The 15,868-nt window shown below is 39.8% G+C and overlaps 1 protein-coding gene across 5 annotated transcripts in view; it reads left to right on the top strand.

Moving 5' to 3' along the window:
* The window catches only part of PDGFRA (platelet derived growth factor receptor alpha), a 62,438-nt gene extending 59,531 nt beyond the window's left edge, over window positions 1-2,907 (top strand). For all 5 annotated transcript variants that reach the window (XM_025386362.1, XM_025386365.1, XM_025386363.1 and 2 more), the window contains exon 23: window positions 1,777-2,907. In XM_025386362.1, coding sequence (XP_025242147.1) covers window positions 1,777-1,924 — 148 coding nt within the window. In that variant the 3' untranslated portion in view covers window positions 1,925-2,907. The remainder of the gene's footprint in view (window positions 1-1,776) is intronic.
* The last annotated feature ends 12,961 nt before the right edge of the window (window positions 2,908-15,868 follow it).

Genomic DNA, 15,868 nt, shown 5'->3' with positions numbered 1-15,868 from the left:
GCTTCAAAGATGGTTCTGTGTGCTTCTGTCAGGAGGTTTGCACTGTCCAGTTGTCTGCCTTTTGTAACATTAGCAGTCATTGGATGATCATTACCTAGATTTTCTTTCTTTCTTTCTTTCTTTTTTTTTTTTGAGAATCTTGCTCTGTCACCCAGGCTGGAGTACAGTGGTGCAATCTCAGCTGACTGCAACTTCTGCCTCCTGGGTTCAAGCCATTCTTGTACCTCCGCCTCCTAAGTAGCTGGGATTACAGGCACATGCCACCATGCCCAGCTACTTTTTGTATTTTTAGTAGAGATGGGATTTCACCATGTTGGCCAGGCTAGTTTTGAACTCCTGACCTCAAGAGATCCACTGGCCTCGGCCTCCCAAAGTGCTAGCATTATAGGCATGAACCACCTCGCCTGGCCTAGATTCTTTAACTCAGCACCAAGGTGGAGCTAATGCCCAGGCAGGACTGAGAATCACTAGTTCACGTGGTTGGATGGTGGAGACTATGCCCCAGTTCTCTGCTGTCTTTGCATGGCCCTTGGACAGAGGTAGGAGAAGGTGATGATAGTGGCCCCTCATTCAAGGTCCAAGTTGCTTGTGTGTGTGTGTGTTTTTCCCTCTTCTTTCCCATAAGAGCATTATTTTGAAGGCTTATGACTGTGACCTTTGTTAACCAATGTAGGTATAATATGTAGACAGCCCTTGTTTATTTGTATGAACTGGGTAATTTTAAAAGTATGGCTTTTCTATTTTGTTTTAGAATATGTTATGTGATTTGAAGATGGGACAAAGTGGCCTATCAGTCTTTGGTTTTTTATTATGCTTTGCCCAGGCCAGTTTTTATAATGTGTTTATATCCCTTGAGCAAACGGTGTTCCTCCAAGTTTTAGGGGTCTGTGGTGGAACTTCACAGGGATCGGGGAAGGCTGAGCAGGGAATCTAGGGCTCTCTGTCTCCGATCTTTTCTCAATTTGGTTAGTTTGTATTTGTGGGCTCTGAATAATATTTGAGTTGTAAGAGGGTTCTGCTTTTATATAAAGTTAGAAAGTCACATTGAAATAAATAACATGAGAAAGGTGCCCAGAAATTTTCTAGGGCTACACCAGGCTGAGCTGCAGAATTTGACACACCAGGAATTGAACTTTCCCAGTTGAAGTTCAAGTTCAAGTTAAGTAACTTGTGTAGCATCACACAGCTAGTAAGTGGGGGGACCATTCCAGACCTAAGGCTTTCTGACTCCGGAACTCCCCTTTCAGCCACTGCTCCACTACGTAAGGAGCCATCACCTGGGCCTTCAAGATGGGATGGGGGCTGCGGGCATTGGATGTCAAGAGAGAGGGGAAGAGGGCATTCCAGGCAAGTGGCATGAGATCCTGAGAACACAGTTTGGATGCCCAGGAGGCTTCCGGGCGAGCACCTGATGGGCCTGGCTGCAGCTTGCAGCTGACTTCACCCCCTGCTCTACCTTCCTGGGCCTTTGGATCAGGCATTGCTTATTTTCTCTTCCATTAGGATTGAGTAGGGCAAGTAGAAATTGTTGCAGCTTGTCAGCAACTTTGATGAAAGACCTGGCAGAAAAGCAGGAAAGCTGAAGTGTAAAAATGATGGGTGGACCTTGGTTTTCTATGTGGCCTACCACAGCATGTCAGGCCTGGGGGCAGAATCTTGCCATACCGTACAGCCCAGATTTGAATGCCAAAGGCTTTCCTTTGTCTGTAGGGGGCCACAGTCTAGTTCTAGTTCTTTGCGGGAGTTGTAATCTTTGCTCTTCTCTCCCTTCTCCAGCTCGCAGACCTCTGAAGAGAGTGCCATTGAGACGGGTTCCAGCAGTTCCACCTTCATCAAGAGAGAGGACGAGACCATTGAAGACATCGACATGATGGACGACATCGGCATAGACTCTTCAGACCTGGTGGAAGACAGCTTCCTGTAACTGGCGGATTCGAGGGGTTCCTTCCACTTCTGGGGCCACCTCTGGATCCCGTTCAGAAAACCACTTTATTGCAATGCAGAGGTTGAGAGGAGGACTTGGTTGATGTCTAAAGAGAAGTTCCCAGCCAAGGGCCTCAGGGGGCTTTCTAAATATGAATGAATGGGATATTTTGAAATGAACTTTTTCAGTAGCATCTCAGCGGTGTGTGAAGTTTGGAGATAGATGGACAGGGGAATAATAGGCCACAGAAGGTGAACTTTGTGCTTCAAGAACATTGGTGAGAGTCCAATGGACACAATTTATACTGCGACAAAACTTCAGCATTGTAATTATGTAAATAACTCTAACCAAGGCTATGTTTAGATTGTATTAACTATCTTCTTTGGACTTCTGAAGAGACCACTCAATCCATCCATGTACTTCCCTCTTGAAACCTGATATCAGCTGCTGTTGAACTTTTTAAAGAAGTGCATGAAAAACCACTTTTGAACCTTAAAGGGTACTGGTACTATAACATTTTGCTATTTTTTTTAGTGTTAAAGAGATAAAGAATAACAATTAACCAACTATGTTTAATAGATTTGGGGCATTTAGAAGCCTGGCAACTCATTTTCATATTGTAATCTACATTTATAATAATACTACTGTTATCAGTAATGCTAAATGTGTAATATGTAACATGATTTCCCTCCAGAGAAAGCACAATTTAAAACAATCCTTACTAAGTAGGTGACAAGTTTGACAGTTTTTGACATTTATATTAAATAACATGTTTCTCTATAAAGTATGGTAATAGCTGTAGTGAATTAAATTTAGTTGAGCATAGAGAACAAAGTAAAAGTAGTGTTGTCCAGGAAGTCAGAATTTTTAACTGTACTGAATAGGTTCCCCAATCCATTGTATTAAAAACAATTAACTGCCCTCTGAAATAATGGGATTAGAAGCAAACAAAACTTTTTTTTTTTTTTTTTTTTTGAGACAGAGTCTTGCTCAGTCACCCAGGCTGGAGTGCGGTGTCAAGATCTTGGCTCACTGCAAGCTCCGCCTCCTGGGATTCACGCCATTCTCCTGCCTCAACCTCCCGAGTAGCTGGGACTACAGGCGCCTGCCACCACACCCGGCTAATTTTTTTCTATTTTTAGTAGAGACGGGGTTTCACCATGTTAGCCAGGATGGTCTTGATCTCCTGACCTCGTGATCCACCCATCTCGGCCTCCCAAAGTGCTGGGATTACAGGAAACAAGACTCTTAAGTCTTAAAAGTTCTCAATGTAGAGGCATAAACCTGTGCTGAACATAACTTCTCATGTATATTACCCAATGGAAAATATAATGATCAGCAAAAAGACTGGATTTGCAGACGTTTTTTGTTTTTTCTTTATGCCTGGTGAAAGCTTTGATGACCCCAATATATGCATTTTTTGAATCTATGAACCTGAAAAGGGTCAGAAGGATGCCCAGACATCAGCCTCCTTCTTTCACCCCTTACCCCAAAGAGAAAGAGTTTGAAACTCGAGACCATAAAGGTATTCTTTAGTGGAGGCTGGAAGTGCATTAGCCTGGATCCTCAGTTCTCAAATGTGCATGGCAGCCGGGATGACTGGATCCTGGGTTTCCATCCCTGAGATTCTGAAGTATGAAGTCTGAGGGAAACCAGAATCTGTATTTTTCTAAACTCCCTGGCTGTTCTGATCTGCCAGTTTTCAGAAACACTGACTTAGGTTTCAGGAAGTTGCCATGGGAAACAAATAATTTGAACTTTGGAACAGGGTTGGAATTCAACCATGCAGGAAGCCTACTATTTAAATCCTTGGCTTCAGGTTAGTGACATTTAATGCCATCTAGCTAGTAATTGCGATCTTAATTTAACTTTCCAGTCTTAGCTGAGGCTGAGAAAGCTAAAGTTTGGTTTTGACAGGTTTTCCAAAAGTAAAGACGCTACTTCCTACTGTATGGGGGAGATGAACTTGCCCCGTCTCCCATCTTCTGCCTCCCACTCCATTCCCCGCCAAGGAAAGGCATGTACAACAATTATGCAATTCAGTGTTCCAAGTCTCTGTGTAACCAGCTCAGTGTTTTGGTGGAAAAAACATTTTAAGTTTTACTGATAATTTGAGGTTAGATGGGAGGATCAATTGTCACATCTATCCACACTGTCAAACAGGTTGGTGTGAGTTCATTGGCATTCTTTGCAATACTGCTTAATTGCTGATACCATATGAATGAAACATGGGCTGTGATTACTGCAATCACTGTATGTGCTATTGGCAGGTGATGTTTTGGAAGATGTAGAAGCAATAACAAAGTACTTGACTACCTACTGGTGTAATCTCAATGCAAGTCCCAACTTTCTTATCCACCTTTTTCATAGTAAGTGCCAAGACTGAGCCAGATTGGCCAATTAAAAACGAAAACCTGACTAGGTTCTGTAGAGCCAATTAGACTTGAAATACATTTGTGTTTCTAGAATCACAGCTCAAGCATTCTGTTTATCGCTCACTCTCCCTTGTACAGCCTTATTTTGTTGGTGCTTTGCATTTTGATATTGCCGTGAGCCTTGCATGACATCATGAAACCGGATGAAACTTCTCAGTCCAGCAGTTTCCAGTCCTAACAAATGCTCCCACCTGAATTTGTATATGACTGCATTTTTGTGTGTGTGTGTTTTCAACAAATTCCAGATTTGTTTCCTTTTTGGCCTCCTGCAAAGTCTCCAGAAGAAAATTTGCCAATCTTTCCTACTTTCTATTTTTATGATGACAATCAAAGCTGGCCTGAGAAACACAATTTGTGACTTTTTAAATGATCAGTGATGTCCTTAAAATGTGGTCTGCCAATCTGTACAAAATGGTCCTATTTTTGTGAAGAGGGACGTAAGATAAAATGATGTTATACATCAATATGTATATATGTATTTCTATATAGACTTGGAGAATACTGCCAAAACATTTATGACAAGCTGTATCACTGCCTTTGTTTATATTTTTTTAACTGTGATAATCCCCACAGGCACATTAACTGTTGCACTTTTGAATGTCCAAAATTTATATTTTAGAAATAATAAAGAGAAAGATACTTACATGTTCCCAAAACAACAGTGTGGTGAATGTGTGAGAAGAACTAACTTGATAGGGTCTACCAATACAAAATGTATTATGAATGCCCCTGTTCATGTTTTTGTTTTAAAATGTGTAAATGAAGATCTTTATATTTCAATAAATGATATATAATTTAAAGTTATGCTAAGGTTCCAGCATTTTTGTTTTTAGTTTAATCATAAGAATTAAAGCAATCCTATTCAATTTACTTTCTTAGCAACATTTGTAGGACTCTATATTAGGCCTTTTTTTTTTTTTCTTTTTTTTTCTGAGATGGAGTTTTGCTCTTTTCATCTAGGCTGGAGTGCAGTGGTGCAATCTCAGGTCACTGCAACTTCTGCCTCCTGAGTTTAAGCAGTTCTCCTGCCTCAGCCTCCCCAGTAACTGGTATTATAGGTGCCTGCCACCATGACCGGCTTATTTTTGTATTTTTAGTAGGGACGAGGTTTCATCATGTTGGCCAGGCTGGTCTCAAACTCCTGACCTTAGGTGATCTGCCTGCCTCAGCCTCCCAAAGTGCTGGGATTACAGCCGTGAACCACCATGCCTGGCCTATGTTAGGCTTTTGATGAACCAATAGAACATCTAAGGTTTAAGACATTATATGAGCTAGATTGTTCTACAACACAGTATTTGACTTAAAGGTGATTGTAACTTGACTCATCTTTGGTCTCATCATTTTTTTGATTGTTTGTCTTTATCCTGTGGTGTTTTCTTCCCCTGCATGAGGAATACAGGACTGCATTTACTCTGTACAACATTCAACTTTCGTAAACGCGTAGGAGGTAAAATGTTAATTTTTTCACCGTGTCTTCTTCCGTCTCCCTGTCCTGTTTCCAAGAGGCAGTGCTGTACCACTTGGTGTGTCTTTTAACCTTCTAGTTCCCTTTCTATGCATCTGTGTATATACATTCCTCCAATACACACATCTCTACGTTTGCTTCATATATACCTAAATGGGATCTCACTTCATGTAATCCTTTGTAATGTTCTTTTTTCCTTTTCTTTTTAAAACTATTTATCAAAGCAGTTTTAGATGTGCAGCAAAATTGAGTAGAAGGTACAGAGATTTCCCATGTGTCCCCTGCCCCCACACCCACAAAGCCTCCCCATCACTAACATTCTCCACATTTGCTACAGCTGATGAACCTACATTGCCACATCATCACCCATAGCACAGTCCACAGTTCTGTTTTTTTTTTAATGCTGTTTTAGCGATCTCTGTGAAAAGTATATAGAGGCAGACTGCCCTCATTTTTATTAGCTTCATAGGATCCCATTATGTAAAAGTACCATAATTTATGCAATCATGTTCCTATAAAATGGATTTATAGTTTCCAGTTCTTTGCTATTAAAATGATTTCATGAACATCTTTGCAACATACATATTTGCACACAGTATGTGTTTTGTAGAATGGATTTCTACAAATGAAATTGCTAGGCCAAAGGGTGTGCAGAAATTAATTGATGTTGAGCTCAAGTCTTCAGACAGGATTGCTACATAAGTTCTTGAGCGTCTGCACATGAATCACTGGCTTTGCACATTACATGCAGTTTTCTAGTCTCCTCTGCCCCACATTGCCCAGGAATCATAGTCTTATGGTCTTCAAAACAGGATTGGAAGAAACACAATGTGGTAACTATGAGAGAATGTGGGTTTTGTGTTCTGAAGCATACTGAAGCAAGTGACTTTAGGAATTTTAAAAATGGTACAACTCACCTTATTTTGAGCTCACGGACAACGAAAATTGATTATGTTGTTAATAATCAGAATATAGCACCCTATTCCAACATAACTCCTTATCCAAATTCAAATAGCCTGCAGCTGGAAGCATACTTCTTTGGAGTTAAACCTCCAAGGAGGGCTTCAGAAGATCATAGCGTATGAGACGCAGGACTAGATTGCAGCTCAGGACAGAGCAGCATGCAGAGGCTTACATTGTGAATTTTAGCTCCAGATTGATTGCAAGGACAAACCAGCAATCCTGAGAGGACCCATAGACCCTCTGATGGAAGTGGACTTCTCCTGCAGGACCGGGGAGACACCCCAAATACTGTGAGTGCCCCAACTGCGGAACTGGGATAGGGAGACCCTCCTTTACCAAATGCACAGTCCCACTGGAGAAGCTGAAGGTTTGCTTGCAGAAGTTTCCTACTTTACCTGGAGCTGAGTCAAGTTAGAGAGCCGAGCAAAATACAGGGGTAGAGGAAGCAGCAGAAAGGCCCTGGGAGCTTGCTGGGTCCCCAAGCAGCCCATTCCTGCCTGGCACCACAGGGATCCATAGGGAGGGTGGACAGAGGAGCAAGGGGTAAAACTCTACAGGGAGAAGGAAATCTCTAACTGAACTTTGCAACAATTTGAACGGGGCAAGAAGGCTCCTGGCCGGAATTCAGGGGAGGGTGCAAATCGGTGTGTGCAGACTTCACAGGCAGGGGAATAGCTAAAGCCCTTTTCTCTCCCAGCTGGGTGGAGGATAGCCTCAGGCAAGTTTTCAAGCACATCTTGCCCTCTGCCTGGAAACAGACTCAGGGCTGTGGGGGGAGGGGCATGGTGGGAGTGAGACAAGCCCTTCGGTTTGCTGGGGAGCTGGGTGAGGCTTGTGGCTGCCGGCTTTCTCCTACTTCTGTGACAACCTGCATGACTCAGCGGAGACAGCCATAATCCTCCTAGGTATACAACTCCAGTGACCTGGGAATCTTACCCCCATCCCCCAACAGCAACCTCAGCAAGACCTGCCCAAGGAGAGTGTGAGCTCAGACATGCCTAGCCCCGCCCCCATCTGATGGTCCTTCCCTATCCACCCTGGTAGCATAAGACAAAGGGCGTATAATCTTGGGAGTTCTAGGGCTCCGCCCTCCGCTGGTTCCTCTCCACACTACTATACCTGATGCTTCCTGGAAAGTACCGCCTTCTGGCAGGAGGTCAAGCAGCACAAAGATAAAACATTGAACCACCAAAACTAAGGACCCTCATGAGTCCATTGCACTGTCCACGACCTCCACCAAAACAAGCACTGGTATCCATGGCTGAGAGACCTACAGACAGTTCACATCACAGGACTCTGTGCAGACAACCCCCAGTACCAGTCCGGAGCTGGGTAGACTAACTGGGTGGCTAGACCCAGAAGAAAGAAAACAATCACACAATCACTGCAGTTTAGCTCATAGGAAGCCACATCCATAGGAAAAGTGGGAGAGTACTACATCAAAGGAATACCCCGTGGGACAAAAGAATCTGAACAACAGCCTTCAGCCCTATACCTTCCTGCTGACAGAGCCTACCCAAATGAGAAGGAACCAGAAAACCAACCCTGGTAATATGACAACACAAGGCTCTTCAACACCCTCCGAAAATCACACTAGTTCCCCAGCAATGGATCCAAACCAAGAAGAAATCCCTGATTTACTTGAAAAAGAATTCAAGAAGCTAGTTATTAAGCTTATCAGGGAGGGACCAGAAGAAGGTGAAGCCCAATGCAAAGAAATCTAAAAAATTATATAAGAAGTGAAGAGAGAAATACTCATGGAAATAGATAGCTTAAGGAAAAAACAATAAAAAAATTCAGGAAACTTTGGACACACTTTTAGAAATGTGAAATGCTCTGGAAAGTCTCAGCAATAGAATTGAACAACTAGAAGAAAGAATTTTAGGGCTCAAAGACAAGGTCTTCAGATTAACCCAATCCAACAAACACAAAGAAAAAAGAATAAGATGCAACCGTAAAAAAGGATGAGTTCATGTCCTTTGCAGGCACATGGATGAAGCCGGAAACCATCATTTTAAGCAAATATCATGAGGACAGAAAACCAAACACTACATGTTCTCACTCACAGATGGGAGTTGAATAACAAGAGCACAAGGACACATTGGGGCCTGTCAGGGTGTTAGGGGCCAGGGAAGGGATAGCATTAGGAGAAACACCTAATGTAAATGATGAGTTGATGGGTGCAGCAAACCAACATGGCACATGTATACCGATGTAACAAACCTGCATGTTGTGCACATGTACCCTAGAACTTAAAGTGTAATAATAAAAAAAAAGAAAAAAGAATAAGAAAATATGAACAAAGCCTCCAAAAAATCTGGGATTGTGTTAAACAACCAAATCTAAGAATAATTGGTGTTCCTGAGGAAGAAGACAATTCTAAAAGCTTAGAAAACATATTTGGGGGAATAATGGAGGAAAACATCCCTGGCCTTGTGAGATACTAGACAGCCATATACAAGAAGCACAAAGAACACCTGGGAAATTCACTGCAAAAAGATCTTCACCTAGGCACATTATCATCAGGTTATCCAAAACTAAGACCAAGGAAAGAATCTTAATAGCAGTGAGACAGAAGCACAGAGGAAAACCTATCAGATTAACAGCAGATTTCTCAGCAGAAGCCCTACAAGCTAGAAGGGATTGGGGCCATATCTTCAGCCTCCTCAAACAAAACATTTTATCAGCCAAGAATTTTGGATCCAGCAAAACCAAGCATCATGTATGAAGGGAAGATACAGTTGTTTTCAGACAAATAAATGCTGAGAGAATTCACCATTATCAAACTACCACTACAAGAACTGCTAAAAGGAGCCCTAAATTTTGAAACAAATCCTGGAAACACATCAAAACAGAACGTCTTTAAATAATAAATCACATAGGACCTGTAAAACAAAAATACAATTTAAAAAGCAAAAACAACAAACAAAAAAACCAAAGCACACAGGCAACAAAGAGCATGATGAAAGCAACAGTACCTCACATTTCAATACTAACATTGAATGTAAATGGCCTAAATGCTCTACTTAAAAGATACAGAACCACAGAGTGGATAAGAACTCACCAACTAACTATCTACTGCCTTCAAAAGACTCCCCTGACACATAAGGACTTACGCAGAATTAAAGTAAAAGGATGGAAAGAGGCATTTTGTGCAAATGGACACCAAAAGCAAGGAGGGGTAGCTATTCTTATATCAGAAAAAAAAAAACAACAACACACTTTAAAGCAACAGCAGTTAAAAGAGACAAAGAGGGACGTTATATAATGGTAAAAGGCCTTGTCCAACAGGAAAATATCACAATTCTAAACATATGCACCTAACACTGGAGATCCCAAACTTACAAAACAATTACTAACAGACCTAAGAAATGAGATAGACAGCAACACAATAATAGTGGGGGACTTCAATACTCCACTGACAGCACTCGACAGGTCATTAAGACAGAAAGTCAACAAAGAAACAATGGATTTAAACTATACTTTGGAACAAATGGATCTAAGAGATATGTAGAAAACATTTCATCCAACAGCCGCAGAATACACATTTTATTCAACAGTGCATGAAACTTTCTCCAAGATAGACCATATGATAGGCCATAAAAAAAGCCTCAATATATTTAAGAAAATTGAAATTATATCAAGTACTCTCTCAGACCACAGTGGAATAAAACTGGAAATCAACTCTAAAAGGAACTTTCAAAACCATTCAAATACATGGAAATTAAATAACCTGCTCCTGAACGAGCATTGGGTCAAAAATAAAATCCAGATGGAAATTTTAAAAATTATTTGAACTGAACGCCAATAATGACACAACCTATCAAAACCTCTAGGATACAGCAAAGGTGGTGCTAAGAGGAAAGTTCATAGCTATAAATGCCTATATCAAAAAGTTTGAAAGAGCACAAATAGACAATCTAAAGCCACACCTCAAGGAACCAGAGAAACAGGAACAAACCAAACCTAAACTCAGTATAAGAAGGAAATAACCAAGATCAGAGCAGAACTAAATGAAATTATAACAAACAAGGATAAATGAAACAAAAAGCTGATCCTTTGAGAAGATAAATGAAATACACCATTAGCAAGATTAACCAAGAACAGAAGAGAGAAAATCCAAATAACCTCACTAAGAAACAAAACAGGAGATATTATAACTGGCACCACTGAAATACAAAAGATCATTTGAGGCTACTATGAGCACCTTTATGCACATAAACTAGAAAACCTAGAAGAGATGGATAAATTCCTGGAAAAATACAACTCTTCTGGCTTAAATGAGGAAGAATTAGATACCCTGAACAGACCAATAACAAGTAGCCAGATTGAAATGGTAATTAAGAAATTATAAACCAAAAAAAGTCCAGGACCAGACGGATTCACAGCAGAATTCTACCAGACATTCAAAGAAGAATTGGTATCAATCCTTTTGACATTATTCCACAAGATAGAGAAAGAAGGAACTGGAACCTTCCCTAATTCATTTTATGAAGTCAACATCACCCTAATACCAAAACCAGGGAGGACGCAACAACAACAACACCACCAAAAAAAAAAAAAAAAAAGAACTACAGACTGATATCCTTGATGAACACAGATGCTAAAATCCTTAACAAAATACTAGCTAACTGAATCCAACAACATAAAAAAGATAATCCACCATGATCAAGTGGGTTTCATACCAGGGATGCAGGGATGGTTTAACATATGCAAGTCAATAAATGTGATACACCACATAAACAGAATTAAAAACAAAAATCACATCATCCTGTCAATACATGCAGAAAAAGCATTTGAGAAAATCCAGTATTGCTTTATGATGAAAACTCTCAGCAAAATTGGCATACAGGGGACACACCTTAATGTAATAAAAGCCATCTATGACAAACCCATATCCAACATATTACTGAATGAGGAAAACTTGAAAGCATTCCCTCTGAGTACTGGAAAAAGACAAGGATGCCCACTCTCACCACTCCTTTTCAACATAGTTCTAGAAGTCCTAGCCAGAGCAGTAAGATAAGAGAAAAAAATAAAGGGCATCCAAACAGGTAAAGAGGAAGTCAAACTGTTACTCTTTGCTGATGATATGATCATTTATCTGGAAAACCCTAAGTAAGGACTCCTCCAAAAAGCTCCTAGAACTGATAAAAGAATTCAGCAAAGTTTCTGGATACAAGATTAATGTACACAAATCAGTAACTCTTCCATACACCAACAGCGACCAAGTGGAGAATCACATCAAGAACTCAATCCCTTTTATAATAGCTGAAAAAAAGTACTCAGGAATATACCTAATAAGTAGCCAAAAGACTTCACAAGGAAAACTACAAAACACTGCTGGGAAAGAAATCATAGATGACACAAACAAATGGAAACACATCCCATGCTCATGGATGGGCAGAATCAATATTGTGAAAATGACCATACTGCCAAAAGCAATCTACAAATTCAAAGCAACCCCCATCATAATACCACCATCATTCTTCACAGAATTAGAAAAAACAATTCTAAAAATCATATGGAACCAAAAAAGAGCCCACAGAGCCAAAGCAAGACCAAGCAAAAAACAAATCTGGAGGCATAACACTACTTGATTTCCAACTACCCTATAAGCCCATAGTCACCAAAATGGTGTGGTACTGTTATAAAAATAGGCACATAGACCAATGGAACAGAATAGAGAACCCAGAAATAAACCGAAATACTTACAGCCAATTGATCTTTGACAAAGCAAACAAAAATATAAAGTGGGGAAAGGACACCCTTTTCAACCAATGGTGCTGTGATAATTGGCTAGTCACATGTAGAAGAATAAAACTGGATCTTCATCTCTCACCTTATACAAAAATCAACTCAAGATGGATTAAGGACTTAAACCTAAGAGCTGAAACTATAAAAATTCTAGAAAATAACATTGGAAAATCCCTCCAGACATTGGCTTAGGCAAGGATTTCATGACCAAGAACCGAAAAGCAAATGCAATAAAAACAAAGATAAATAGCTGGGACCTAATTAAACTAAAGAGCTTTTGCATGGCAAAAAGAACAGTCAGCAGAATAAATAGACAACCCGCAGACTGGGAGAAAATCTTCACAAGCTATGCATCTGGCAAAGGACTAATATCCAGAATCTACAACCAACTCAAAGAAATCAGTAAGAAAAAAACAATCAAAAAGTGGGCTGAGGGCATGAAGAGACAATTCTCGAAAGAAGATACACAAATGGCCAACAAACATATGAAAAAATGCTCAGAATCACTAAAGATCAGGGAAATGCAAATCAAAACCACAATGCGATACCGTTTTACTCCTGCAAGAATGGCTATAATAAAAAAATCAGAAAATAGTAGATGTTGGCGTGAATCCCATGAACAGGGAACACTTCAACACTGCTGGCAGGAATGTAAACTAGCACAGCCACCATGGAAAACAGTGTGGAGATTTTTTTTTTTTTTTTTTTTTGAGACAGAGTCTCACTCTGTCACCCAGGCTGGAGTGCAGTGGTGTGATCATGGCTCACTGCAACCTCTGCCTCCTGGATTCAAGTGATTCCCCTGCCTCAGCCTCCTGAGTAGCTGGGACCATAGGCGCCTGCTGCCATGCCCAAGTAATTTTTGTATTTTTAGTAGAGATGAGTTTCATCATGTTGGCCAGACTGGTCTCAAACTTCCTGACCTCAGGTGATCCACCCACCTTGGCCTCCCAAAGTGCTGTCATTACAAGTGTGAGCCACTGTACCCAGCTGAGATTCCCTAAAGAACTAAAAGCAGAACTACCATTTGATCCCACAATCCCACTAGTGGGTGTCTATTCAGGAGAAAAGAAGTCATTATTCAAAAAAGATACTTGCATACACATGTTTATAGCAGCAAAGCAAAATTTACAGTTGCAGAATTGTGGAACCAACCCAAATGCCCACCAATCAATGAGTGGATAAAGAAACTGATATATGTATATATGTATATGTATATGTATATATATGTATATGTATATATGTATATATATGTATATTTTATATATATGCATATATATATATGAAGGAATACTACACAGCCATAAAAAGGAATGAATTAACAGCAATTGCAGTGACCTGGATGAGACTGGAGACTATTATTCTAAGTGATGTAACTCAAGAATGGAAAACCAAACATCATGTGTTCTCACTGATATGTGGGAGCTAAGCTATGAGAATGCAAAGGCGTAAGAACTTTGGGGACTTTGGGGGAGGTGTGGGAGGGGCCGAGGGAGAAAAGACTATAAATACGGTGCAGTGTATACTTCTAGGGTGATGGATACACCAAAATCTCACAAATCACTACTAAAGAACTTAATCATGTAATCAAATACCACTGGTACCCCAATAACTTATGGAAAAATAAAAAATAAAATAAAATAAAATAAAAACCTCCAAGGAACTGGCTGTAGGTGGGATATTGGCTATATCTCAGTTCCAGCTCCAGGAAGAAGACAGATCACTGGGAGCAAGAACCATGCTGATTAAACAATAGCTGCTTAATATGGTAGCAACACAGGTTACTCCAAACTTGCTTGGATAGTTTTGTCCTTTTAAAATGTACAGTTCTACTTAATACAATGCAGACAACTCCATCTACTTTATACTTTAGTCATAATAAAATAGAAATGACTTTTACTCTTAGAATATTTAAAACTTGTTCAAAGATTCTTTCACATTTACTTCTTTTGATTCTTAAAATGGCTTAATGGCTTTTTTTTTTTTTTATTCTTACAAAAGAAGGGAAGACATTTTATAGACGAGGAAACCAAGATAGCACAAGACAAATGACTTTTTAAAAATCGTATAACTGAATACTGACAGCACTAGGATTAGAAACTGCAAATATACCAATGCCTGTGTCATTTACACTACAACAAACCATGGGAAAAGGAAGAGGTACAGAAAAATATCTGCCCTCAGAAGTAGGTTGCTTGCTTCTTGAGATATTTCAAAAGACAAGTGATGAGCTAGTCAGCCTGTGGAACTATTCTACATGTTTATAATCAGAACAATTTCTTTTCTGAAATACACCAGTTCTAATAATGGATATTATGATTTTAATAGCTATGTGCTTCACAAAATGCAGTTCAGGAAAATGGCTGAGAATATCTGAATCCATCATAAACTAGGCAATTTTCCCTGGGATAACAGTGATAGAAATGCTTCATTATCTCTCATTCTAAATACATGTAAGGATTAAATCCAACTACATTGTTATAGCAAAATTAATATACTGCATTTAGAACAGACACAATTTTTCACTCCCTCCCATTAAGATATATGTGAAAATACATATGTGGCTTTAATTAGCAGATTATAACATTCTGTTCCACGCAGTTAGATACATAGCACCTGTGTCCTAAAGAATAATGAATATATTCTCCAAAATCTATTGGTCTGTGAGTAAGGTTTCCATCACCCACACTTTCGTTTACATATAAGTGATGGAGACATCAAGGACACATGGTCTCACATGGCAGAGGGAGCATATTTGCTCCCTGTTTCTGGTTTATAGGCTAATTGGAATTTTAAAAAGATTTGCCACATTATGCTGGCAGATGGTATTTTGCTTTATCATTATTCATGGGTATTAATGACTTCCCTCTGGAGCATGTGTATCCTGTCTATTTTGAATTTCATTACATTTCATGCTGACTGCTTCGCATAGAATCGGATCCAGTATTTTCTGTGTGGTGTTTGAGCTGTAGATTGTGTGATTGGTCAAAGTTTTAGACTTGATTAAGAATTAAATAACTCTTTGAAATAAAGAAATCCTTTTTGGTCACTTTCCTGAGTGTTCCATCAGACTTCTCATTTTGTTCAGCTTGCTATCTCACAGGGTTGCATATAATATCAGATGTATATGAAGGCAATTCCAGAGTAGATGCATCTTTCATTAGCCTGAGATTATTAGACATCCTTTCTTTCTTCCTAGAAAGACTAGGATTTGGTTTCCTAAAAGGAGAAAACGCATGAGAACGTGCTGTCATAATCCAGCCACAGAAAGTCACTTTTAATTAATTCCTTCAACAAATATTTATTAGAGAACAGCCTCCTCTT

The sequence above is a fragment of the Theropithecus gelada genome, chromosome 5, assembly GCF_003255815.1.
Source record: "Theropithecus gelada isolate Dixy chromosome 5, Tgel_1.0, whole genome shotgun sequence".
Taxonomy (NCBI): Eukaryota; Metazoa; Chordata; class Mammalia; order Primates; family Cercopithecidae; genus Theropithecus; species Theropithecus gelada.
The sequence above is the reverse complement of the archived record's forward strand: the minus strand, read 5'-3'. Positions and strand labels throughout refer to the sequence as shown.